Source organism: Urtica dioica, chromosome 6 (genome assembly GCF_054948205.1).
Source record: "Urtica dioica subsp. dioica isolate 48M chromosome 6, U.dioica_male_clone48M_v1_H2, whole genome shotgun sequence".
In the NCBI taxonomy this organism is placed as follows: domain Eukaryota; kingdom Viridiplantae; phylum Streptophyta; class Magnoliopsida; order Rosales; family Urticaceae; genus Urtica; species Urtica dioica.
In genome coordinates this window covers 43,468,859-43,496,043 of record NC_142761.1, presented here as the reverse complement: position 1 = coordinate 43,496,043, position 27,185 = coordinate 43,468,859, and the positions used below count along the sequence as shown (strand labels likewise).

Sequence of the window (27,185 nt, the reverse complement as noted above, 5' to 3'; positions counted from 1 at the left end):
GTCTTTTTTAGGGTTTAGTGGTCTTGTTTTCGGAGCAATCTAAGCCTTCCAATCTCATCCAATGGCTGAGATTCGCTACAAAAATCGAAGCAAACGAAGCCTGCCAGAATGACCGCGCGCCGCGCGCCTGTTTCTGCGCGCCGCGCGGTCCCTCATTTTGTTTCCGCGCGGTTCGCGCGTAGGACTCTGTGGCTTTCTGCTGCAAAATTCCCACTCCGCGCGGCGCGCGAAATGGACCTCGCGGCGCGCGGAGTTGTCAAAAATGTTTTTGACGCTTCTTTTCTTCGTTTTTGCTCCGTTTTGACTCCGATTAGCATATTTTTCCATGTTGAGACCCCAAACACTAGTAAAACCCATATAGACCTGAAAATCCATCAAAAACACTCTAGAGATAATCAAAATCCTTGAGAACTCGTTGGATTTAAGCTCGGGAGATAGGAGTTTACGCGTGATTAACGCACCTATCACTCTCATTGAGTATGTGCTTTATCACCGAACAAGGTTATCAATTATGTGTCTCTTTTATTGCTTTCTGTTTTTTTGCTTGCTTAATTGTTCTTGCACCAGCAGATAGTTGTTCAACTAATTGTTCAAACCGACATAGTTGAACAACTTTTTGAGTACACGTTTAGTAATTTCATTAGCATAGTAGGAATTAAAGTGGGTCGAGATCATAAAGCCAAATTGCCACCTCAAACAAGCATGCAAATGAGACGGCCTCATATTTTCAAGTATGAAAAAAGAAAAATAAAAAGAAAAAGATAAGGGTACGCTTGTTTGTGTGATTGAAAAATTGTCGCAGCTATTCATAGGGAATACACATAAATGTTTTTCAAGCACTTATAATAAAAATATAAAGCAGATGACGAGGCCAACTACAAAAATTTGTTTTAATTTCTTCGTCATATTTTTACCAAGGAATATAATGTCTAACTAACTTTGTCCCCGTCCACGTGGATATTTTCGATATTTTCCTTATACAATCCTAAAAGGTTCGCATAAATCTCTGGTAAAGAGACGGAAAAAAACTTTCAATATTAATTTCAGCCTTTCTAAACGGTTGGACTTGAGACCATGGCTGGACGAGTGCCGTGCATCTCAAGTCTGCCGCGCCAAAGGTGTAACATGTTTTTTTTTTTAATAAGAAGTGTCATTAAAAACGCCCTGATAGTATACTATATATGGTCTCATTTGATCTAATAGAATATGACAAATTATAAAAAGACGTATTTATCGCAACTTATCAATCCCTTATCTCATTTTAAGATTCTAACCAAAAGTTTCATTTTATTAAGAAAATAATCAACGAGGTCAAGGTAAATTAAATTAACTAAAACAATTAATTTAATTTACTTCGTCCTGATGGGCTATTTTCTAAACTGGATTAATTTTTGTGTGGTTAATTTTTTTTTTTCAAATCGGGTTAACAAGTATTGAAATTTCACACCCGCCACCCGAAGAGTATTACCCGTTTATCTGACCCGTTTAAAACAATGGCTTAACGTGTATTTTTTTTAACAAATACGAGTATCGTTATAAGTGTATTCATTCATACCCGTAATCATTGTCATTCCTTAAGCATTCGCTCTTTTACAAACAGTTTTTTATTTAAGAGAGAGAGAGATGATGATTTTTTGCAGCTCGCTAATGGTGCTGATGCTGAATAGGGACTCAATGTCAAATAGCAGTGCTGTTGAAGAGAAATCTAGATATTATATTATATATTCGTTCAGTTGCTGACATCTGTGTGTGTGTGTATGTGTGTGTGAGAGAGAGAGAGAGAGAGAGAGAGAGAGAGAGAGAGAGAGAGAGAGAGAGAGAGAGAGAGAGAGAGAGAGAGAGAGAGAGATTTTTTTTTCTTTCTTTTGAGGTCCTACAGCTGACTCACGTACAGCTTTGATTGACAACCAAAGTCTGGTGTTGTCAAAATGAACGATCATAAAAAATTAGAAATTTGCTATTGGAAAGGACGTGATTAATTGGCTACACAATAGCAGATATATACGTAGCTTGGCCTATCAAATTTGGCCGACATTCAGACTCATGGGTTCGTTTTTTATATTTCTTGTTATTATACGCCCACAACAATTACAAGTCAGTTTTGACTTTTAAAAAAAACACGTCCGTTTTCAAATCTATACCTGAGTAAAAAACACGATCTTTTAAAATATTAGCAAAGGAAATTGCTTACAAGGCACTTTAATTCATCCAAGACACTCGCTGATGCAGTATACATATTTCATATATATTTTATATCAGTTGTAAAATAAATAAAATATATTGTCTGTTCAAACTTGGTAAACTGAATGTAAATAACAAGTTTGTCATCAACAACTTTTTTTTCTTCTTCTCTTTTATGCCTCACCTTATCTAAATACCATGGTAGGCCTCATAAGAACATGGAATCTTGTACACCAAGAAAACTTGGATACAATCCTGACCTCCCAAAAATTTTAACTTTCCCCCACAAAATATTTGATAGAGAATTGACGAAACAATGGTTGATTACATGACATGTCCAAGTTGTCTTTTTCTAAAGCAGAGGCTTTCACTCTCATTGCTGAGACACTGATGACTCAGATAATCATATTAAAATATCCTAAAGCAAATCCGTCGACCATTAAGTACTATTTACATAACCCTTTAAATACATCTTTGCGTTAGCCTCGACAACCAATATAGTAACTTGAAGAACACTCTCAACACTCTTTACTTGATCATTTGAAGAGCTTTGATTTTCATCCACTCGGTGAAAAATATGAAAACAGGTATCAATGGACAAGTTATTGGAATTCCAATAAGATCAATAACTTATCCATTAGATCACAGGTCTCCAAAGGCCTTCCTGACCGACAAAGAACAACTTTCCGACGCCAGATCTTCACTCACGAGAAGAAGTAAATCCCGTCTTCTTAATTTTCTTCTTATCTATATATAACAGTATTGAACCGAAAAAATTAAACAGGAATTAACTGTGTTGTTTTGTCACAGGTGGAGTGCACTCAGTTCTGAACCGAATGAACAAGTTTGGAAAAAAAGCCGACATTTTCGCACACGGAATCAAAGAACATGGTAAGCCTTTTTTTCTTCCGCATCAAAATTACTAGTTTGCATATTTATACATTCAAGCTTACTGATATGACTGCTCTGAATGATTGAAATTCCAGTGAAACTCGGGGCGAACATTCGAGAGACTGTGACGGGGAAACTGAGATTAGGAGCTAGAATTCTTCATTCGGGCGGGTATCAGAAAATATTCGAGAAATCGTTCAGCGTGAGAGAAGGAGAGAAGCTATCGAAGGCCTCTCAATGCTATTTGTCGACCACCGCGGGTCCTATTTCGGGTCTTCTCTTCGTCTCCACCGATAAAATCGCGTTTTGCAGCCAAAAATCAATCTCGTTTTCCTCTTCAAACGGGGAAGTACTTAGAGCTCGTTACAAGGTAGTGATTCCAATAAGCGACGTAAAGAGAATGGAGACAAAAGAGAATGTAGAGAAGCCGTCACAAAAGTACATAGAAATAGTGACGGTTGACAACTTCGACTTCTGGTTCATGGGATTCTTGAACTACAAGAAAGCATTCGAACATCTCCAAGACTCGTTCTCTCAATCTTAGAGTATTCTTAAGCTATTTGGACTTCTTGGCCACTTTAGTATTTAGGAATAGAGAGTTTTCCTAGTCTATGTAATTATATCACAATGTATTACACTCTTTAGAAGAAGTATTAGCTCGATACTCACCGATTGATGTTTGTAATTATTTCCATACTTTGGAAGGATATCTGATCAATTTCGTAAAATAATTATTCCTTTCATGAATTGAAACTCATATCTACTTATTAAATGAAAATTTTGAAAATAAGAAAAGAAAAGAAAATAATTTAGTACAAATCATGAAAAAAAGTGTTGAAGTACAAATCATAACAAGATTTATATAGTTTATTCCGCCTTAATTGCACTTGTTGTTATGCTTCATTTTTCCGCCAACACTTAAAACACGATGAGAGAAGCGGCAAAAACTACTCGCTCCGAGACTTAGGCCCGGACTAGACTGAAGTCAATTTAAACGTTTGACATTGTTAAATAGTCAACGTTTGATAAATTTTAGGTAAATAGCTAGTTTCAGACGTAAGTTTTAAGTAAATAGTCACTTTGATATATTAAACAATTGATATTTATCTAAAATTTACGTCTGAAAATGACTATTTTTCTAAAATAAACGATGGCTTTAATAATGTCGAACGTTTAAGTCAAATATAACTTTGTATAGTTTGTTCGCACATGCCATTCGTTTTGTTTGTAGCGTAAAGGTCCCAAAATCCAAATCTAACTCTTTCTTCGAGAATTTACACTCAACCTTAATCCATTACCTTACTCGTAGACTTGTGTCACCAATGTATGCGAACCCAAAATCCCCACTTTCTCTCACACTCTCATTTCCAAAACCGAAGAAGCCACCGCTGAGATTCCGTTATGCCAAATGTACCCTCTGGACGGCGGAGGAGATAGCTCGCGCCGTCAATGGCAGAATCGTAAAAAAAGGCCCGCCGGGGACCATTTCCATAGACACCAGAACCATAAACCCCGACCAATGGCTCTTCGCAATCTCCGGCAAGAACTTCGACGCGCACGATTTCATCTCCCCCGATCTCTCCCGGCGAGGCGTCGCCGGAGTGATCGGCAACCGCGTGTGCTCCGACTGGGACGGAGGCTTCGTCGAGGTCGCCGGCGACACCGTGGAGTCTCTGACGGCGATGGCTCGCCACGCCAGGAAGCAATTTCACGGCACGGTGATCGGCGTCACCGGAAGCGTCGGAAAGACGACGACGAGGTCAATGATCGCGACGGCTCTGGGAAGCCTGTGCTCTTCCGTTTATCAGACCTACGGAAGCTTCAACAACACGATCGGCGTTTCTCTGACGCTGATCGGAATCCCGAGAGACTGCGACGGCGACGGAATCGCGGTGGTGGAATTGGGGATTTCGAGGAAAGGAGAGATGTTGGAATTGGCGAGGCTGGTCGAGCCGAGAGTGAGAGTCGTCACGAATGTCGTGCCTTCGCATTTGGGGAATTTCGGGTCTTTGGAGGAGATCGCGACGGCGAAAGGAGAGATTTTGACGGAGGCCGTTCCCGGAGATGTCTGTGTTCTCAACGCCGACGATCCTTTGGTTATGGGGCTTCCTGTTCCTCCTGGGGTTAAAAAGGTAATTGCTCAGTTTAAGATATATAATCTAACCAGTTATCTTATCTGCTAAACTCAATTATTATTTTTTTTAATATAAAAAATCAAGATTTTTGAACAACTTTGAATTGCAAGTTGCAACCGTGAAATTTATTGATTAGTGTGTCCGTTAAAAAAAAAATATATTGATTAGTGTGGATCTCATCTACTGGAAATGAAATTATATTTTTTTTTTACCTACCGTACCATTAATGGTCCATTATTGTCTTCTTGGTAGTAGATATTTGTCGTTATATGTTATAACTTACAATTGAGTTGACAAATATTTTTCATCTTGTGCCATGCTTTATAGAAACTCACAAGTCAGTAGTTGAACTTGAAAAGACTTGATAAAGCAGGGGAAATTTCAATTGTAGGACTGTAATTGCATTACTACTAGGAAAATATAATTAATAATTTTTTTTTATATAATAGCAAGTTGAATTCAAGGCCAATTGTTCTTCATTAAAAAAAAAAATCCACTAGAAAAATAGTCAATTTAAACGATTAAAAAATCTGATAAAAAAATCAGAAACAAACATTCATATGTTCTGAACGCCGGAAAAGAGTTGCAATGGGAGTAAAAAACCAAAAAAAAAAAAAAAAAAAAAATCAAACCCACAAGACTAAGCCTTGCTTCAAAAAAACCAGAAAACCGTAAACTGTATTGGACCACCGGTCTTGTAAACCGTCCACTGTCGTGGGCCGAGTTTTCATAGAGATGTGTTCACCGTATTCGGCTATTTTAGTACTTTTCTTTGAAACCAGTCTTAACTTTCTTCTTCGAGAAGTGAAGTTTCACAAGTTGGAATTATTGCAACTCATTATAACTCATAATCATTCAATGGTAGCATCTCACTCCGTTATCTTCGATGCCTCGGTAGAGCATCTTCGACATTGCAATGAATTTGGAGATGCTATATAAATACCATCTACAACCATATAAATCTATCTTTATCACTGGCTCGACTCTCTAATCACATGACTAACAAAGTGCTGTAATTAGTTATATAGTATTAGTGCAGACAAGTTGATATCATACTACATTGAAACATGTCACTATATATATGTATATATATATATATATATAGTGATTAGAAAGTATGGTTGTGGCAAAATAGGTTCTGTTTGGGCGGAGAGAGGGGTGCGATGTTCGCTTGGTTGACGCACAGTGTATCGATGGCGGTCACGGCGTCCGAGTAACTCTCGAGAAAAATGGATCCATGTAAGTTCAATAAATAAAATAAAATAAAAAATTATAATATCCGACTCAGTCCTTCTCTTCGCCGTGTACTATAAATCTTTTGTTTCGTAATTTCTTTTTCAATGCATAGATTTCTTGTAAATTCTTATAACTGTCAAGCTAATCCTGGGCAAATGGAACAGAAGAAACTTGGATTTTTTTTTTCGTTCCGACACTATTCATCCGGGTTTTTTTTCGTTTTTTTTTTTATTTTTGAATAGTATGATTGGAATTGTACGGTAAATCATCGGAAATTCCGGTCCTTAATAATTGGAAGCCTTCCTTCCGTTAAAGACCGGAATTTCCAGTCATTGGAAATGGAACTTCCACTTCCAACCGATGCTCAAAAATATCGCCGACACACTTTCATAACTCACATTTATTATTCTTTTTTTTTTCTTTCTTTCTTCTTAAGTGTCGAAATCCCGATTCAGAGCCCCGGTTTGCATTTAGCGATGAACGCGTGCGCGGCGGCCGCGGTGGCGACTCACTTAGGAGTCCCGTTGGAGAAAGTCGGGACGTCCCTCTCGGCCTTCACGCCCGTCGACATGAGAGCTCAGATCCAAGTCCTCGGAAACGGATTGAGGATCGTGAACGACGTGTACAACGCGAGCCCGGTCCCGATGAAGTGCGCGATCGAGCTTCTGAGAAACCTCGAGTGCCGCGGAAAACGGGTCGCCGTGCTCGGAGACATGATCGAGACCGGCCCCGACGAGGTGAGGATCCACGAGGCCGTGCTCGAGAACTGCCTCGAAGCCGGCGTTGATCTCGTCGGAGTAGTTGGCGATAGGTTTTTGGCCGCGGCCCGGAATATGAACGTGATCGAGGACTCGAGGTTCGTGGTCGCGCTCGATAACGAGAGTTTGGCTGAGGAGATCGTGAAGCGGGTCGGTCGCGAGGACGTCGTTTTGGTGAAAGGGGCTCGGGTTATGGAAATGGAAAAGTTCGTGGATTTGTTGGTGGAAGCGATGGAAAAGACGATCGCGAGTTGATATATGTAAATTTTTCTTTTTTTCAATTATTATTATTACTTCTCTTGTACTTAATTCGATTAACGAAGTCTCCTCAGAATTGTTAGAAACTATTTATCCGTTACTTGGTCGTGGATGAGAGATTTGGAGTTTCGCTGAAGCGGGTAAAAAAATGGTGAGAAAGCTTAACCAAAATAAACTTCATGTATTAGTAGTAATTCTCTCATTTTGATAATAGTCGTATGATTCTGGTTTAACCATCACATTAAGATGTTATATTGCCAAGACTAGGAATGTTTTCAAACAAAATTACACATTTCTGCAAAAATTTGTAGAAATTTTGTTTAGTGGCAAACATGTCACAAATCTCTGTGAATGTTACTAAACATGCTTATATCAGTCTTTTTAAAGTTTTGTAGAATACCAAACAAATCTTGATAGATTTGTATAAAATTTGATGAAAAAAAATAAATAAAAAAAATCGCTTGGATAAAGGTCCCTTAAAAAAACATATAAATGTAATTTTTTAGTAAAAACAAATAAAGAGCAAAATATATGAGATACTTTGCCAAACATGATCTGATCTAATCAGCAACCTTTTTCCTCTTACACTCCAATTACGAAATTATCTTACACAAGAAATAGTAATTCCTTCAATTATACACTACTAGTTCAAAGTAAAAAACGCAACTAAAAAAAATAATTCCTTCTTAATTTTCCTGTGTCAATCCTTTTTGGTGTGATATCCATTAATTTGGCTACGTGGAATGAGGAAGGATTTGATGTGGTTGCTCAGCTCTTTTGGCTTCTCTGCGTTTATGGCGTGCCCTGCGTTCTTTATGATCACTAGTTCCGAATTACCATCTATGTGCCTAAAAAAACAATAAAAATAGACACGCAAACATCACTTATTAGTTCATGATATATATGATTATCAAATAATTATAAGAAATACTTGATGTGTGTTTATTTATTTACCTTTTTAATCGGTGTGCGAGCTCCATTGGAAATATTGTGTCATATTCACCCCAGACTATGCGAGTAGGCTGTACCAGGAAAGATATATAAAAGGAATTAAGGGTATACAAATATCCAAAATAAAACATAAATTAACTTTGTGATGTCAGATTTAGTAGCTATAGTTAAAACATATTTGAAACGTTGACTATATAGCAATGTTAACGTTTCAAGTGGTCTAATCCGTCATATTTTTTATATTATAAAAATAACATAAAATAAAGTGAAGGAAATTATAAAGTAAAACTTGATAATAATTTAAAATTCGTCATTCCTATTATTAACTTAACAAAAATGATAATGCTAGCTTTTTTTTATGTTTATAATAGTCAATATTAACTATTATAATTATAAATAGATACATGACTACGAATTAAGACAAAAAAAAAAAAAAAAAAAAAAAAAAAAAAAAAAGAAAAAAAGTGTAGGAGAAAAAATTGAAAAATAAGTCAACAATATCATATTAAATTTTTATACAAACGGTCATGTTTATGTATTTTTCATAAGATTAAAATTGATCATTGAGTATCTTAACTCTTTTAGTCCGTTGATAACAAAAGTGGCTAATTATCAATTATTAACTAAATATTGTTAAAATGCAATTTCAATGTTCCGAGAAGACTATATTGCTATTAGACCCTAAAATGAACGTGTTGTACTTGTCGATGTAGTAGTGAATTCGAATTTCAAATTCAAATAAATAGAAAAAAAGACCTGCGTTATCTTGGGAAGCTTAGATGTATCTCTGTCCTTGTGTAATGCTTGGATCAATTCTTTCCTCTCCTGACGATTATCTATGCACATGAACTGCCAAGACACCAAAACATCACAATAAGTCATCTTGTCAATGTTAAGAAAAGCTATTATTTCAAGAACACAAATATTATTTCAAGAACACCACACTTCAAGCTTCAACTATATCTTTAGAGATCAGTTGCATATTTAAATCTTCTTCAACAACTTTAATTAAAGGTACTGCTTTCTTTTTAAATCATCTTGTTAGAAGTCACACTAAAAAAACTAAGAAGTCACACTAAAAAAACTAATGCAAAAGTGATGAAGAGCACATGCTCAAATACTCAATCGATTTGAGACTATAGTACATCTAAAGCAGAACTATATCATGTTCGCTCATTTTTTGCAATATTTAATAAATGAACACTCACACGACCGATCGACGCCTTTGGAATTCGACGGAACATACTCGAATTCCGGTTCCAAATTGTCCAAAATGTTTAGGTCTAGTATTCGAATTTTGGTCAAATCAAAACAAAACACCGTGTTTCACAGTACAATATATATTATTATAAAAATTAAAATTCAATCATATATTTGAAAAAAATCTGTGAACAATATCAAAACGCACGGTACCAAAAATTATGTTCTTATGAACGGTGTAAGAACATAATCAGGGCCTAAACTGTTTAAAAAAAAAAATCATCTATAGCCTATTTTTATTTATATTTTTAGCTAAAAATTTATTTACTTATTTATTTTTATATTTTCCCTCATGAAAGAAAAATTCTTACACACCCTTAAATTTATTGTTTTTTTATAAGATATCTGGCTCGCACTAATTACTAGACCACTTAAAAAAAAAAAAAAAAAAAAAAAAAAAAAAAGGGGTTATTTTTTTACCTGCTCCCAAAATTACCCAAAACCTACCTAACACATAGCACTAAGCCACAATAATAACAATAATCAAATCTGCTATCAGCCAGTTAATCCACCATCATTTATTCAAGTCTCAGATTAATCCAGAACCATGCAATCAACACGTTCCTATTAGAAATAGACACGTGTAACACAGTAATATGAGTAACCAATAGTGACCTGGATAAAATCTCTGAGGAAGCAAGACGGAACGCATCGGATGGGTCTGTGAAACGACAGAGCGATGAGTCGCCGGACCTCCTCCGTCGTCGTCGGCAAAAGAGCCGCCACGGCTTCGTCGACCGTACGGAAGCTCAACAATCCACCCGCCACGTCATCACCGTCCATGCAAACCCCGGCGCAGCAAACGACGAGCCTCTCGACCGCCTCCGGAAACTGCGCCGCCAGGCTGTACGCGACGAACCCGCCGTAGCTGAGCCCCGCCACGTGGAATCTCCGGACGCCGTGGGACTCCGCCGCGGCGGCGACGCACCGCGCCTGGAACGCCTCCGAACGCTCCGGCCGAGTCGTGTGGGACCCGCCGAAGAACAGTAGGTCCGGGACGTAGAGATCGAAGTGGCGAGAGAGGGACGGGACGACGTCGTTCCACTGCCACGTGGCGCTGGCTCCGACGCCGTGGAGGAGGATGAGGTTCGGTTTGGATTCGGACGGGTTTTTCGGGAGCCAGAAGTGGATTACTGTGCCGTCGCCGAGGTCGGTGGTGGCTGATCGGAGACCGCACGCGCCGAAGGATCGGCGGAGGGAACGGTCACGCGCCGCCGCGAAGTTGAAGCAGCCCGGCATTTGTTTTGTTTGGGATGGGGATTCACTACTGGTTTTTTTTTTTTTTTTTTTTTTTTTGGTTGGCTAATGATTCGGAAATGGAAGTGTTATTTTTGGAATTTTTATGGAAAGGTTGGTATTGTGTGGGTGTTTTAAAGGGCGGGGAAGATGTAATCATGAGTTGGAGTTGTTAATTAGTGATTTATCTGCGTAAAAAGAATAACTAATCAATAAGGAATCTACTTTTTGAGAGCGAAAGATTAGTATAATAAAGGATATGGCAACTGAGCTTTGAGCTCAAAAAAGTCAAATTTTAGGAGTAAAGGTAGGACACTTTTGACCTTATTTTTTCTAACTGATTTTTTACCGCCAAAAAATTAACCAAAAAAAAATCAATTAAAATTAAATTTATTATAATCAGTTAGAAATTAGAATACACGTTAAAATTTGAAAATAGTTGTCCGATTTGGAAGGATAGGTATTTTTTTAGGATATAAATAGTGTTATTAAAGTGCAATATTTTTTAGTATTTCAAAATTAACATTAGGCTAAGTTGAGAGTTAGAATTAACTAAGATCGATTAAAATTTCATCTCTAATTATAATTCGAAATAAAGTTTATGCTTGGAACTAGGATTTATTTATTTTAATCTTCACTTTGATGTTTGAGGTTTATTATTTCCTTTTATTTTCCTTTCTTTTTCTTGTCGGTAGTCGAATGAAACTTGATAGTGTTTGAATCGATTGTGAAAAACCGTTAAAATTTCACTTCGTCAACGTTTGGTTTAATGTTAATTGACAATTGACGTCAGTTTTTCGGGCCTGGTTTTGAAATCGTGTACATAAGAAAAAGAGCCGTAGCATGGAAGTAGACCAAGGTTTTATTAAAGTGTTGGTAAAAAAAGTCAATACGGCCTATATAAATTTTAATCGTATATTAGAAATGAATTTATTATTCTCCTTTTATATAGGATTTAATACTGTTATCAGATAGTTTACTTTTAATTACTACTATTTTTTTTTGAGAGATTTTAATTACTACTACTATTATTTCAACGTGAATGACAAATATATTATCGCAAACATATTATAAAAAATTTAATATCTTTATTTGTACCGTTAATGAATATTTATAAGGTATATATTAGTTGATATAAATTATCAAAACAAAATAATATAATTTAAATATAATTTTTTTTATCTAATTGTAATATCATCAAAATTGGATTTTTTGTGTAATATAGTTAAATGTTAGCTATTTAATAATTTTAAGTACTTATTGGGTGCATTTAAAAAAAATATATTAATAAGAATATCACTGAAAACTGCTATAAAAATAAAATGAATACAATAACCCTATATATTGGTGAGAACGTTTTTTCCCCTAGGAATTGAATGGATATTTGGAACTTTAATTTTAGGATATGATTATATATACATATATATTAATTAATAGTAAATGACAAATCCAAAGCTCCCATTCCAATGTTAGGCTATACTCCATTGCCATGTACTGACAAGAAATGGGGATTTTTTTATTTCGGCTAATCAGATCTGGAGTAGAAACTTCAGGCTACAGAAAGATTTTTCTAAGTTAGGTTTCTCTGTTTGGTTTTGGAACACTACAAGTTCGCTATTCAAGCCACAATTGTTGGCTTTAAAACGGGGTGACACATAAGCATCTTTATCGCAAGGTTGCTAAAAATAATCTTAAAAGTTTGAATGGATTCAGACGAGTCCGAAAACAAGGCGATTCTTTAGTTTTCCACACAGATTTTATTGACATGTTTGTTAAACACAATTATTTATTGACAACTTTGTCAATAAAAAGTCGTTTTAGAATTAAAAGTAACTAATGGAATAAAGTTGTAAGTTGTCATAGTTTTGGTATAATCTCCTTCTTCGTTTGAATAATGGCTATCACGTGGGGAATAATGTCTCCTTGTAAGTTGTAAGTTACAATCCTCGGCAGGATTGACCCCACCCACGAAACAAAGGGCCGTCTTTGCGAGCCGATCTATTACATAAACGCGGTGAAAAGGAGAAGGTACATTTCTCAAATAAATCTTATAAATAAAAGATTGGGTCATCAAGAATAATACCCAAGTCAGCGAGCAAAAGTTCCCCGATCTTGAGCATCTCCACGACTTTCAAGCAGTCCGATTGAACGTCCACCCTCGGTTCAAAAAACATGTAACTAAACAAATTCAATCATCTCTCGTGATGTGCCTTCGAGCCAAATGTGTTTTAACTGTAACCCAATTCTTGCAGAGTTTCCAAATAAAGACTGGGGGACATTGTTAGAGGTGTGGAACCTAATCGACGCCGAGGTGACGAAGCTGATGACTGATAAAGACCTTACGACGATGATTTGCGAAAAATCCTATTGTAAGGTTTATTAGTCGGGGATATTTTGGGAATTTCATGTCTATTAGCCCTAGTGTCTTCCCTATAAATACCCTATGTGCCGATGTTCTTTGTAGAGCGTAAGAGAATTGTAAACACTTTTTTCTCCCGATTTAGATTTTAGTGAGAATCTGCAACGGCAAAGTAGACATAATTTTCGCATTGAAAGTTAACCACTATAATTATATGTGTGCTTTATTTTTTTTTCGCTAATTTCGTTTTCTTATTTTAGATCGGATTTGTGTTCCGAAACATGCTCCACCAAGCCTTCGTATCGCAATTGTCCAACGCCCCTTTACCCTCTCGGTCTTTTCTCACCACATATAGTAGCCGCTCTTCACTGTGTATTCTCCAGATTTCGAGTAGTGCCACATATCTTGAACACGGAATTCGGAGAATCTCCTCTGCATCGTCTTCCTCGAAAGAACTTCTAATAAGGTAAACATTACCTAGTTTCGAATCCACCACTCGGATATCTACAACACATTGTGATAATATTTTCATCGTCTCCCAAAGACATTTTTTTTTTTTTTTCATCATCCACCAAAGACATGAAATCTTACTTTTGGATATGCAATTCCTTCACTGCCTTCTGTATAGGGCGATCAATGTAAGAGGCTGAAAATCCCTTCTTTTCCTCACTAAATTTCCTAGCCTTCTAAAACTCTTCCTTGTACATCACCTTTGCTGACTCAAGGAGTCAAAGAATTCTCATAATAACACCAATTAAAATTTCAAGTTTAAAAAAAATAAAAATAAAAAAATTAAGGTTGTGTTTGTTTTTCATTCCAAAAACTGTTTTTCACTTTTTGAGTTGAAAAAATTGAAAACAAAAAGTGAAAATGTGTTTGTTTTAATTTTTCGGAAAAAAATTTCAAAAAATTTTGAAGTTGTTTTGTAAAAAAGTAAAGAAAACTGAAAACAAATAAAATGTGTTTTTGGAAAATTTTTTCTTCTCTTCTCTTCTCCTTCTCCTCATCTTCTCTTTTCATTCTTTCAAAAACAAAAATGAAAACTATACCAAACACTTTTTTCAGTTTTTTCATTTTCTCAAAAACAAAAATGAAAACTGTACCAAACAGCTTTTTGAAAACAACTGCAAAATAATTTTTCAGTACAACTACAAAAATTAGAAAATAGAAAACAAAAACTTTTTGAGTTAACTACCAAACACAACATTTCTAATTCTTCCAAACTCATCACAAAACTTCCATTTCCACCAAACTCTGACCGGGTTCCTTGTCCACGCCGCGATCCCTCATCACCCTTCTCGCTCCCTCGGCTTCTTCCCACCTCCCACTCCACCGATACATGTTCGACAGCGTCGCGTAATACCCGTCGTTCCGTGGGTCCCACTCTAAGGCCCGCAAAGCGACCCTAACGCCCGCTTCGTGATCTCCATGCTTGACACAAGCGCTCAACAGGGCTCCCCAAACTCCTCCGTCGGGAGCGACTGGCATCGACACGATCAAATCCTCCGCCTCTCTCAGAAGCCCCGACCGGCCCAAGAGATCGACCATACACGTGTAGTGCTTCAAGCTCGGTTTCAACGAGTAACGATCGAGCATCGTCGAGAACAAGTGCTTTCCTTCATCGACGAGCCCCGAGTGAGCGCAGGCCGAGAGGAGGGCGAGGAAAGTCACCCCGTTCGGCCTCACGCCCGAAAAACTTTCCATCTCGCGGAATAGCTCGATGGCGGGTCCCGCGTGGCCGTGTTTCGCGTACCCCGAGATCATGGTGTTCCACGTCACCGCGTCCTTCTCGTCCGCTGAGTCGAACAGGTTTCTCGACCGCTCGAGGTCTCCGCATTTCGCGTACATGTCGATTAGGGAGGCAGTGAGCGACGAGTTGATCTCGACCCCGCTTTCCTCGAGAAGCCGGTGAATCTTCTTTCCTTTCTCGAGGGAAGCCGCGTGGGAACAAGCCGAGAGAGCGATCGTGAATGTTGCCTGGTTTGGGCTTGGGATTTCGTCGAAAAGGGCTATCGCCTCTGCGAATTGTTCGCCGTGGACGTAACACGCGATCATCGTGTTCCAAGTGACTGTGTCTCGATGCACGCCGAGGCGGCCGAACAATCTCGTTGCTTTCGGAAGATCGTCGTTCTTCCCGTACATGTCGATGAGCGTGTTCACGAGCGACGTGTTCTCATCCATCAAGTTTTTGATCGAATAGCAGTGGAGTGATCTCCCGATATTTGTCGCTCTGAGTCGAGAGCATGATGAAATCACAGACGCCAAAACCGCCGCCGAACCCGCTTCTATTCCTCGGTTTCGCGTCTCTCTGAATAACTCCACGCACTTTGCGCTATCTCCGATCTTACTATAACCCGAAATCATAGCGCCACAAGCCTCTTTGCTCCATATCGGTTTCGTTCGAAAGATTCTCTCCGCAACACTCGATAACCCGAACTTGAAGTACATGGACACGAGGGCGTTATCGACCATATCAACGCCGAGAAACCCACAGTCGCGCCGTCTTATCATAAACCCGTGAAAGGCCTTTCCCTTGGCGACGGCCATTGATTCGCCGAAACCCCAAAGAACGCAACTTGTGATGATTTCATCGGGAGAGACCCCCGAATCGTGCATTTCTCGATACAAACTCGCACATGCCCTCGTCAAGCCTGATCTCGAGTGAGCGCTGATGACTGACATCCACAACATCACGTCGTTCTTCGCCGTCTCGCTGAACGATTTATAGGCTTCGACGGGCACGTCGCACTGCGAGTACATCGAGAGAATCGAAGATTTGACTTCTTCTGAGCTTCCGATTCCGGTCTTCGCCGCCGAGCAGTGCAACGATCTTCCTTCGGTCAATGCGCCGAGATTAGCACAGGCTTGAAACCCGCCTTGCAGAGTCCTCGAATTCGGTGTCACTCCATCTCTGCACATCTGGAAAAGACACAAAAGCCCCTTCTCACTCTCGCCGTTCTGAACGTACCCGATCACCATCGCAGTCCACGCCACAAAATCTCTCACAGTAATTTCATCGAACACCTTACGCGCATCTTCTGTCTCGCCGCATTTGCAGTACAAATGGACGAGAGAAGATCCAACCGCTGATTCTCCGGGAAAAAAACCGAGTTTTGAAGCCAACCCGTGAATGGTTTCACCGTGGCATAGAGAGAGCAGGTCCGCAGAGGCGACGATCGCCATGGGAAGAGTGAAGTTATTTGGGGTGAAACCCAAGACGCGCATTTGGCGAAAGAATTGGAGGGCTCGTTGGTGATCACCATCGGAGAAGTGGGCTTTGATGACGGAGTTCCAGAGGAAGACGTCTTTCCGGCGAACTGAGTGGAAAACTCCGGCGGCGGAAGAGGGCGGTGCGCGGAGAGAGGCGTAGTGGGAGATGAGCTTGGAGGCTATGAAGGGGTTGTCGGAGAGTCCAGAGGTTAGAATCAGAGCGTGGAATGAGAGGAGGGATTCAAGAGATGAACATGATTTGGTTGAGAGGAAGAGAGATATTTGGTGGCTGAGGTGATCGGAAAAAAAGCGTTTTAACATGTAGTTTACTCGGTTTAAAATTGTTATTGAAGACTAAAAGATTTATTTTATAATTTGTGTTTCATCTTTCATGTTATGTAATATCGGTGTGAAGGTTAATTGTATAGGTAAATTTATCATTATCGGAAAGTGAAAGACTATGGGATATTTAGTGAGAATAGAGATAAATTGTACCGACAAAATTATCATTATCGACCTAACTTATCGATAAATACTGAACTTATCAAATAGTATCTAATGATTACACATAACATAGCTTTTATGTTTAGGTGACAATAGTTCATAAATAATTAAATTTGTCACTTCTTGATTTTTTTTTTAGTGTCGAAGAGTCGAAAGTTGACAATACTAAAAAAAATGAAATATTTGTGTATTTCAATAATCATAATATGTTCTTATTAATTAATTTTTTAATAAGCTATTTTAATATTAAATAAACCTACATGTATCAATATATATATATATATATATATATATATATATATATATATATATATCGGAGCTATGTAAGGTTTAGGGAGTCCAATGTCCCCTTTCAACTTTTGAAAATTACAATTTTTACTCTATAATATTTTAAAAAAATTAATTTTAGCTCAAGTTTATATAATGTTTTTAAATTTGTCCTCCTTGATTTTTTTTTCAAATTTATCCCTCTTTATTGAAATTCTTTGTTTCACCGCCACTGTATATGGCAATGTATATACTATACTTTTTTTTATTGAACAAATATGTGTACAACATGTGTATATATATATATACCTTTACGCATATATATAGCTCTCCTTTATGTATATATAAGCAGTATACCTCACGCATTACTGCGGAATAATTAATAAATTTTAGTCTGGAGGAAGAAATATATAACGACATGTCCATCAATATTTAGGTTTGAAAAAACTGTATTTAAAATTTTTTGGAGATATTTTTATATTTCTGATAAAAAAAAAAAGGTACAAATGAACAATACTTGTGTTTAGAGTCCAATCTCTTATTTTTTTCCTTTATTAAAAAAAAATTTACAAAAAAATAGTGTTCATTGAAAAGTGTTTTTGTGGGTAGAGATGATTCTTCTACTTTATATACATAATATAATATAATATAATAATATATATATATATATATATGTAGAAAACGTATATATATAAATTAAAACGTACATTGATATCTCTTTTCCACCAAAAAAATGAAGCATGCATTGATATACTTGTGAGAAACGATATGAGAGAAAACCAAATAAAGAAAAAGTCCCACATGTATTACACACAGCATGTTTCTAACACCTAAAGCAATATATAAAGAAAGTTAGGTTGTGTTTGGTAGTTAACTCAAACTGTTTTTTGTTTTCTGTTTTTTAATTTTTGTAGTTGTACTGAAAAATTGTTTTTGCAGTTGTTTTCAAAAAGCTGTTTGGTACAGTTTTTATTTTTGTTTTTGAGAAATTGAAAAAACTGGAAACTAAAAGGAATTAGGATTTTTACCTTGATGTAGAACGCGAACCCACACAGTCTCGGCCTCTCCTACTCCAACAAATCACTCTCAACCTTATAGAGAGAACAAATCGAAGCCAACTGCGTTTGAATGAAGAAGATGAACCAAGAAAAATAAGAACAGATACCTACAACGGACGAACGGAGAAGAAGAACGAGAAACTCACCGACAACTCTCCGGCGTCTCTCTCTCTCTCTCTCTCTCTCTCTCTCTCTCTCTCTCTCGCTCTCTCTCTCATATCTGCTCTCAAAACCCTCTTCCGCTTTTTTTTTTTTTTTTTTGCTCGACAATGAGAGAGGAATGACAGGGTAGGAATGACAGAGGATAAGATAGCCCGTGAGTAGTACACGCGAGAAAAAAAACGAAAAAAATTTCGGAAAACACCTTCCTCTTGTTTTCAATTTCCTTTACCCTTTTTCAAAACAATAAATTTTAACCAAACGGGCCATTCACTTTTTCTTTCCTATTTTTTTAACTCAAAAAGTTAAAAACGCTTCTTGAAATGAGTACCAAACAAGCCCTTAATCTCTTTTGGGACTTCAAACTTGGTGGGCCAATTCATTCAAATGAACTTAAACTTTTAATGGTTCAGCTTGAACCGGACCACACCTGTAGGATTATTGTGAAAAGAAAACTAATTTGATTTTGGTGAATTGGGTACTTGACAACTTTTCGCCCAGGTTATAATTAGAGCATGGAATAGAGAGGGGGACGAATATGATACGGTTGAGAGGAAGATGGATATTCGGTGGTTGAGGTGGTCGGAAAACCGTTTTTACATCCAAAACACTCGACTGTCGGGAAAGAGTTTCAACATCCAAAACACTCGGGCAGGTACAGTGGTCAACTGACTCAGTTGTTCTTTTGAATCACTGCTCAAACACTTGGACGTGTGTTGAGTAAAATTTAATCACTCGAAAAGAAAAAATGTTATTGAGGACTAATGATTTCTTTATAATTTGTGTTTGATACTATAAGAAATCCTAAAAAAAATCATATTACAAAGTCATAAATACTATCAAAAGAATGAGGTGTGATTGTGATTCGTGCTTGAACTCACTACAACAAAATGTAGTTTGATACTTGACAAGAATTAGATGCGACATTTGACGTTTGATTAGACGTGAAATTTAGAGCTAGATGCGACAACATGTGGCCCATTAGCTCCGTCCCATATTTGTAACACGGATCTCTTAAACCATTCTCTCTACGGGACCTTCGCAACAATTATCACCTCGACACCTTTTTGACTTGGTGATCCAAGACTACATCCGTGGTAAATCTTCAAACTTAAGTACAAGATGTCCTTCTATTCAGCCTCATCTTTGGCACATGTACTCTCGTATCTTTCCCCCAATATCACATTTGCAACATGTACCTCAAAGGCCCCCGCCTCGATGATTGCAACGGATGCCACCCTTGTCGCTCCATCATCCGGAAATCTTGGCCATTTCCATGGTCTCAACTCGCCTCTATTTCCAACTGTTTCAAATTTTGAAACCAAGGCATACGACTCCAAAGCCCATATTTGTAACACGGATCTCTTAAACCATTCCCTCCACGGGACATTCGTAACAATAATTATCACCTCGACACCTTTTTGACTTGGTGATCCAAGACTACATCCGTGGTAAATCTTCAAACGTAAGTATAAGATGTCCTTCTATTCAGCCTCATCTTTGGCACATGTACTCTCGTATCTTTCCCCCCCCCAATATCACATTTGCAACATTTATCACCTCAAAGGCCCCCGCCTCGATGACTGCAAAGGATGCCACCCTTGTCGCTCCATCGTCCGGAAATCTTGGCCATTTCCATGGTCTCCACTCTCCTCAATTTCCAACTGTTTCAAATTTTATAACCAAGGCATATACGACTCCAAAGCTCATGATTTGGAGGTAGTAGGGAGGGGTCGTCAAATTATTATTGGTGTAATAAATGAACATTATTCTAACAAAGTGTCTATGAATAAATGTCATGAAAGACTATATTCTTAGTTATTTCTTAGATGCCAGTATTTGAATTTGCGAGTCAAACAGGTGGGGCCTAAGCTAAAATAAAAAGTCAAACTCGCGAGAGGGAGTCTCATGACCGCAAACTCTGTTTAAATGCCGGGCGGGACCAAGGTGATATAGTCGACCATGTCTACGTGGTAGGCCAAGACAAAAACTCGACTTAGAGTTTGCCGCCTTTAGATCACGAGCATTGACCATTGGGGCTTTTTTGTGGGCCGAGCGAACCAAAAAACTTAGCTTGACATTCTCCTTGATGCCCGACCCAAAAGTCCAAACATGGTCTTTAGGCCGGACTCAAAATGGGTTGACGTCTTCTTTAGGCACTTAATCAGATGGCTGGTTTCATGGTCTCACATATTCTCTAGGCACCCAGATTTTATTTTACCTAGACCAATCGATAGGTTGGCCTTGATGATGCGGCAAGACGCTTGACAAGCGAAACTCGGGCATGGTCCATGACTGAATGGGAAGGCCGAGCGGTATGCTTGATGTGGCCTTGGGCCGAGAAGAGGGCTGGGCCCTAGCTATGCACGGGTGCGCCCCTGGCAAAAGGTCTTGACATGCCTTTGGGACCCGACTGAGCGGATATTTTTTGGCCTACTAGGCATCTTGAACCCCAACCATTAATAAAATATTCAATGAAATGACGAGCGATGTATCTTATAGGCATTTAAAATATATATATATATATATATATAGATTTAAAATCTGCACTTTTTCATTAGAAATATATCTGGACAAAGGCATTTAGATAGGCTAAATTTGTCCCAAAAAAAAAATTAAATCAAGGTGATGAATGCCAAAAGAAATTGTAATTGATGACAAACAAGTATAACTTCCCAAAGCCCCTACTAATGATCAGAAATAAGAATCGTAACTTGGGTCAACGGTAGTGTTATGGGTCATTTTCCCTTCACAAGAAAAGTTACGGCCCAACCCAAAAGACGCATGTGCAAGGCTCGTCCCAGAAAGAATCACAACGAGGCAAGACGCCACGTCATCGGTAGTTTTATGCCTTATGACCCTGGCAAGTCATGTCACGCCACGTCATCGGTAGTTTTATGCCTTATGACCCTGGCAAGTCATGTCACGCCACGTCATCGGTAGTTTTATGCCTTGTGACCCTGGCAAGTCATGTCACGCCACGTCATCGGTAGTTTTATGCCTTGTGACCCTGGCAAGTCATGTCACGCCACGTCATCGACAGTTTTATGCCTTGTGACCCTGGCAAGTCATGTCACGCCACGTCATCGGTAGTTTTATGCCTTGTGACCCTAGCAAGTCATGTCACGCCACGTCATCGGTAGTTTTATGTCTTATGACCCTGGCGAGTCATGCCACGCCATGTCATCGGTAGTTTTATGCCTTATGACCCTGGCGAGTCATGTCACGCCACGTCATCGGTAGTTTTATGCCTTATGACCCTGGACAAGGACGAGGCAAGCCACCCGACCGGACAGGACGCGTCACGTCCCATTACTCCCCCGGCGAGACAAAGACAGGCCTCCTGGCAGGACAAGTTAAGTCATCCGACCGAGCAGGACAAGGGGCCACGTCATCGGTAGTTTCACGCCCCATGACCCCGAATAGGACGCGTCACATCCCGTTACTCCCCCGGCAAGACGGGACGAGCCTCTTGGTAGGACAAGTCAAGTCGCCCGACCGAGCAGGACGAGGGGCAACGTCATCGGTAGTTTCACGCCTCATGACCCCGAATAGGATGCGTCACGTCTCGTTACCCCCCTGGCAGGTCATATTATGCCTCCTGGCCCTCTGGCAGGTCTCATAACTCATGGGCACGTCCCGTGACCCTTCGGTGGATCTCGTCCGTCCCCTCCTAAATAGGACTGTCCCTCCAATAATAGCCAAATGACGAGACTACCCCAACTCTCACCACCTCACTGTAAATACCTCCATTTTTCCCATTTGGAGGTAAGTTTGCTCACACTTACAAAACCTCTGCTTCTCTCTCATCAGAGCTTCTCTCTCTAGAATTTGAAGCACGACACCTAGACTAATGTTGAGCGTCGGAGTGCCCGCCGGAGGAAACCCCTCCGCGGTCCTTTAGTTCACGTTTCTCTCTTTTCTCAGGTGACGAGTCGTCGGAAATCCTTTTCCGGCGCGGCGGAGGTACATGTGTTGGGACAACTTCTCCGTTCGACCACCGCGCGGTCATAGGGTCCGACCCTAGACCGAACCGTGGACCGGTTTTCGTGTTGATCCATTTTCAGGCATTAACATTTTGACGCTAGAAGGAGGGGTCTCTCGAGCAACAACCACGAGATTCCACCGGCAAATCTTTCATCTACGACTTTGAAGGTTCACCACCTTAGGTACCGAAGAACGTGATCAGGAACCCTTCTCTCGAGATGGCCAACCGCGTGACTGTCTCCGAAAACGCAGCCCCCCGCCCCGTGGGGAGCATCGCGATGAACACTCGGGCTCAAGTCCAGGCCCGCCAAAACCAGGCTCACAACGCCCCCCAGGCGAGCGTGACCTCCGACCCCGTCCAAGATGAGAGGGACGCGCGGATGACGCGCCTGGAAGATAATCTTTTCAGGTTGACTGGCGCGCTGGCCAGAATCGGGGGATACGAGCCTGCCCTGAAAGGAATCTTCGGGGGAGGGGAGCAGCTGGAGACCCCGCCTGAGCGTGAAGGGCGCAACCCCAGGCCAGACGAGAGCGAAGACGCCCCGGACCCAAGCCTCCATGGTGCCGATCGCGGACGCGCCCAGCGCGCGCCCCGCCGCCCCGACGTACCGGCAGGGCGCCCTCACGAAAACCCGCTCCCCCAAGACTCTCACGTGCACTCTGTTGCACACACCGACGCGTCCCGACGGTCGGCCTTCGCTCGTCTCGGTGGCAGGGAAGAAGTGGCAGACAGCGGAGACTCGCGCAGGTTCCACCCGCCCCGTCGCGTCAATACTGCAGGGCAGGCAGGTAGGAATGAGGACCTCAGGCGCCACCTCAACCGCCAATGGGAGATCCCACGACGCCAATCTCCCCCGAGGGCAGAATCTGCCAACACCGTAGGGGCCGCCCCGGGAAACCCGCCCCCTCGCCAGGGCGTGCAAACTAACCAAGCAGCCAGGGCCGCTGGGCAGGTGGCCATGCCACCCCCCGCGGCGGCACTACCGGCCCCCGACACAGAGCTAATGAATCTTGTACAAGGGCTACAAAGAGAGATACGGGAGCTCCGGGCGACGCAGAATTCGAACCCCGCAATATGCAACATGGTCGAAGGCACAGCCTCACCCCTCGCCCCTCACTTACTCACAGAGGAGGTCGTCGGCGATCTCCGGTTCCCCCTGACCCTCATTTACGACGGAAGCAGTGACCCCGTCTTTCACCTGGTGCAGTACCAGATGACCATGCAGATCCGGAGGCAAACCCCGGCCGCCATGTGCCAGGCGTTCTGCCTTACCCTCACAGGTCCAGCGTTCGAATGGTACCAGAAGCTGACCAAAGGGGCAATAGGGTCGTTCGAGGAGTTGAAGGAACGTTTCATCACCCGTTTCGCGAGCTCACTGGTACAGAAGAAGGATAAGTCATATTTGTGGTCGATAAAGCAAAGGAACGGCGAGTCCTTCCAAGGATACTTAAGCAGGTTCACGGAGGAACCCTCCGAGGCGAGCTGGACCTGATCGAAGAAAGAAGAGAAGACGCACTCGCACGCATGGCGGCGCAAAAGAGGGTCGTCGAACGCCACTACAATTCCCGGGTGAAGGCTCGTCGCTTCGCTGAAGGCAGCCTCGTCTTACGAAGAGTTTTTCAGAACACCCAAGAGCTCGGCGCATGAGTGCTCGGACCCACCTGGGAAGGTCCCTACCGCGTCCGCCAAGTGATCCGTGACGGAACCTACCGCCTCGAGAAGACGAGCGGAAAGGAAATCAAGCACCCATGGAACGCCGAGCATCTTAGACAATATTACCAGTGATGCATGAACTCAGCCAGCGACTTATTTCTATCTTTTTATTTTCATTTCAACGAAGTGTGTAGTGAAACACAAATGAAAGTGTCTTTGTAATCAGTCCCATGTAACCGCAAAACACTATTTCAGTTCAATGAAATCCATTTACCCTTTTTCTCGAATCCTTATTTATCACATGACGTGTAATTATCGCTTATGTTTATGTCACAATGAAGGGTGAAAGTAGCCTTCTAAGTCTCTTCCCCAATCTTTACAAGATCACGCAAGAGACTGGGGGGTTAATGATGAACAGGGACTCGAGACGTCAACGATGTCCGACCCAATAGCGAGGAAGGCGACGAGGCGCCCACGAGGCACTCACGCGAACAGGGACTCGAGACGTCAACGATGTCCGGCCCAACAACGAGGAAGGCAGCGAGGCGCCCACGAGGCACTCACGCGAACAGGGACTCGAGACGTCAACGACGTCCGGCCCAACAGCGAGGAAGGCAGCAAGGCGCCCACGAGGCACTCACGCGAACAGGGACTCGAGACGTCAACGACGTCCGGCCCAACAGCGAAGAAGGCGGCGAGGCGCCCACGAGGCACTCACGCGAACAGGGACTCGAGACGTCAACGACGTCCGGCCCAACAGCGAAGAAGGCGGCGAGGCGTCCACGAGGCACTCACGCGAACAGGGACTCGAGACGTCAACGACGTCCGGCCCAACAGCGAAGAAGGCGGCGAGGCGCCCACGAGGCACTCACGCGAACAGGGACTCGAGACGTCAACGACGTCCGGCCCAACAGCGAAGAAGGCGGCGAGGCGCCCACGAGGCACTCACGCGAACAGGGACTCGAGACGTCAAAGACGTCCGGACCAACAGCAAGGAAGGCGGCAAGGCGCCCACGAGGTATTCGCGCGAGCAGGGACTCGAGATATCAAAGACATCCGGCCCTACAGTGAGGAAGGAGGCGAGGCACCCCTAAAGTCAAAGACATCAAAGCAAGCAAGATATTCAACGCAGTATGATAACATTCAAAGATGAAGATTAAAGGCAACTCTCATTCCACCATTTAAACACCACAAAAGAGAGTCGGATAAACATCTAACTAGGTGCACAACTAACCGCACCACCCAAAAATCATGATCTAATCGGGTGCACAACCAACCGCACCATCATCAAAAGTCATAAACTACCTAGGTGCACAACGGACCGCACCACAAAAAATAACTAGCTAGAAAACCGCAAAGGCAATATCAATCCTCCTCGTCAGAATCGCCATCCCGATCGCCTTCCTCGTCTCGACCGTCCCCCAAGTCCACGTGCGCCTCGTCGCCTGAAGGACAATCCCGACAATCCCTTGGGACAGCAGCAGCAGACGGCTCAATCGGATCCCCGAAGGTCACGTGAGGTGAGCCGGGAGGGTCGACCGCAGCACTAGGTTCCCCGACCGCGGCGCCGGGATCGACCACCGCGGCAGCAGGATCGGCGACCACGGGCTGGGCCGCACGAAGCTCGGCGGGAGCACCGTCGACATCAAGGAACGAGAAAGTGAGCGGAAGCCCCGCATTCTCCTCAAGAAAGCCACGGTGACACATCAGGGCCCCATTCCAGTACATCTTGGCGGAAGCCTCGGTCCACGCCTCCTCCGTCGCCGCCAAATCCTCCTCGGCCAACCTCTCGAGCCGGGCGATGGTCCCGTTCGCTATCGCGAAGGGATGCGATCAACTCCTCGCCCTCCTTGAGCTTGACATTCACGGAATCGAGCCGCTCAGCACAGAGCTTCGCCTCGCCTCGGAGGGAGGTCACCTGCACTTCAAGGTCAGAAATCTTATGACGAGCACACGTCACCTCGACGGACTGCTCTCCGTGCTTCAACATCAACGCCCTCAACTCCGAAGTGCGCTCGTCCAAGTCCTTTCTCAATCGCTCAACTTCGGCGCTGGAAGCCTCCAGACCCTCCTGGAAGCCGACCCTTCGCGCGGCCTCGACCTCCGACTTCAGCCGGTCCACCTCCGCGCGAAGAGAATTCCGCTCCATGGAAACCTCTCCCTTGGCGTCCCCGAGATCCTTGATGAAGCCACGCACGGTACGAAGCAACTGCGCCATGAAAAGCTACGAAACGAGACAATACAGGGAACACAGTTAAAGACAGCTACTACGAACCGAACGGAGAAGGTAAGAATATTTACCGAGCGAGAGATGTTCGCCGCATTATCCATAGACTCGAGATCTCCATTTGCAATCACCGACTTGAGCTCGCCGTGCTTGGTCGCTTGAAGGTCGGTGATGCAACGGTCGGCGAGATCGTCCACGAGCTCGGAGAGAGTCGGGCGGGTTGGGCCGCGCGGTTTCTTCGTTGGAGGGAGATCGGCATCGGAGACACGACTCCTCGAACCACCGTCACCCTCCGGGCAAAGAGGGGCGCGAGCGTCGAGGGCGGAAGTGGCCGCTGGGGCACCAACACTCGGCACGCCACGGTACGCGGCCGGCGGATCCAGTGAGGGTACAAACTTCCTCCTCCCGTCCCTGGCATGGGAGACAGGAGCCGCTCTCAAACCACGAGCCCCCGACGTGTCACGATCACCGACGGACGGAGGCGGCTGAGACGTGAATTTTCTCTTCTCGCGCGGGTCTCGGGAAGCCGAATCCGCACCAGAATCACAACCTCCTTGCATGGCGCGCGCCCCGACAGGAGGATCCAACGAAGGCGTAAACCTCCTCCTCTCGCGCTGGTCCCTGGGAGCCATACCTACAAAAGATAACGAGAGAACAATCAGTGACAACAAATACATAAACAAGTCAACAAGGGCAAGCAACGAAAGAAAGATCTCATCGAATGGGTGCTTCTACCATCCCGCGCCCCCGGCAAGGCCGGCGGAGACAGAGTCTCAAAGAAATCATCGGGGGGTGGTCGAACGCGCGGGGAAGACAAAGGAGTAGACCCCGACGAACCCAAAGGAGAAGTGCCT

At 42.3% G+C, this 27,185-nt stretch overlaps 4 protein-coding genes across 5 annotated transcripts; 2 read left to right on the top strand and 2 right to left on the bottom strand.

Annotated features, from left to right (window-relative positions):
• Nucleotides 1-2,657: 2,657 nt before the first annotated feature.
• LOC149394412 (GEM-like protein 4) lies at nucleotides 2,658-3,758 on the top strand. Its single transcript, XM_089617507.1, has 3 exons — nucleotides 2,658-2,897; nucleotides 2,992-3,072; nucleotides 3,168-3,758. Exons 1-3 carry the CDS (start codon nucleotides 2,759-2,761, stop codon nucleotides 3,614-3,616), a joined length of 669 nt encoding a protein of 222 aa, XP_089473633.1. The 5' UTR covers nucleotides 2,658-2,758; the 3' UTR covers nucleotides 3,617-3,758.
• A 543-nt stretch (nucleotides 3,759-4,301) lies between these two features.
• On the top strand, nucleotides 4,302-7,466 carry LOC149394411 (uncharacterized). 2 transcript variants are annotated; one of them, XM_089617044.1, is made up of 3 exons: nucleotides 4,302-5,204; nucleotides 6,394-6,446; nucleotides 6,880-7,466. In XM_089617044.1, exons 1-3 carry the CDS (start codon nucleotides 4,395-4,397, stop codon nucleotides 7,454-7,456), a joined length of 1,440 nt encoding a protein of 479 aa, XP_089473170.1. In that variant the 5' UTR covers nucleotides 4,302-4,394; the 3' UTR covers nucleotides 7,457-7,466. The 2 variants fall into 2 exon arrangements, with proteins under 2 accessions (XP_089473170.1, XP_089473169.1); XM_089617043.1 differs by having other exon boundaries at nucleotides 4,306-5,204; nucleotides 6,343-6,446.
• Nucleotides 7,467-7,905: 439 nt separating this feature from the next.
• On the bottom strand, nucleotides 7,906-11,042 carry LOC149394410 (uncharacterized). Its single transcript, XM_089617045.1, has 4 exons — nucleotides 10,286-11,042; nucleotides 9,167-9,259; nucleotides 8,414-8,481; nucleotides 7,906-8,307 (listed from the first exon to the last, which is right to left on the bottom strand). Exons 1-4 carry the CDS (start codon nucleotides 10,907-10,909, stop codon nucleotides 8,160-8,162), a joined length of 933 nt encoding a protein of 310 aa, XP_089473171.1. The 5' UTR covers nucleotides 10,910-11,042; the 3' UTR covers nucleotides 7,906-8,159.
• Nucleotides 11,043-14,192: 3,150 nt separating this feature from the next.
• Nucleotides 14,193-16,819, bottom strand: LOC149394409 (Pentatricopeptide repeat (PPR) superfamily protein). The gene has a single exon (XM_089616385.1). It carries the CDS (start codon nucleotides 16,794-16,796, stop codon nucleotides 14,493-14,495), a length of 2,304 nt encoding a protein of 767 aa, XP_089472511.1. The 5' UTR covers nucleotides 16,797-16,819; the 3' UTR covers nucleotides 14,193-14,492.
• Nucleotides 16,820-27,185: the final 10,366 nt, after the last annotated feature.

Coding starts and splice junctions, on each gene's coding strand:
- LOC149394412 (XM_089617507.1), top strand. CDS start 2,759: ATGAAAACAGGTATCAATGGACAAGTTATTGGAATTCCAATAAGATCA. Junction 2,898..2,991: donor ATCTTCACTCACGAGAAGAA/GTAAATCCCGTC, acceptor GTTTTGTCACAG/GTGGAGTGCACTCAGTTCTG. Junction 3,073..3,167: donor ACACGGAATCAAAGAACATG/GTAAGCCTTTTT, acceptor TTGAAATTCCAG/TGAAACTCGGGGCGAACATT.
- LOC149394411 (XM_089617043.1), top strand. CDS start 4,395: ATGTATGCGAACCCAAAATCCCCACTTTCTCTCACACTCTCATTTCCA. Junction 5,205..6,342: donor TTCCTCCTGGGGTTAAAAAG/GTAATTGCTCAG, acceptor GTGGCAAAATAG/GTTCTGTTTGGGCGGAGAGA. Junction 6,447..6,879: donor CTCGAGAAAAATGGATCCAT/GTAAGTTCAATA, acceptor TTTCTTCTTAAG/TGTCGAAATCCCGATTCAGA.
- LOC149394410 (XM_089617045.1), bottom strand. CDS start 10,909: ATGCCGGGCTGCTTCAACTTCGCGGCGGCGCGTGACCGTTCCCTCCGC. Junction 9,260..10,285: donor TCCTCAGAGATTTTATCCAG/GTCACTATTGGT, acceptor GTGTCTTGGCAG/TTCATGTGCATAGATAATCG. Junction 8,308..8,413: donor CTCGCACACCGATTAAAAAG/GTAAATAAATAA, acceptor TTGTTTTTTTAG/GCACATAGATGGTAATTCGG.
- LOC149394409 (XM_089616385.1), bottom strand. CDS start 16,796: ATGTTAAAACGCTTTTTTTCCGATCACCTCAGCCACCAAATATCTCTC.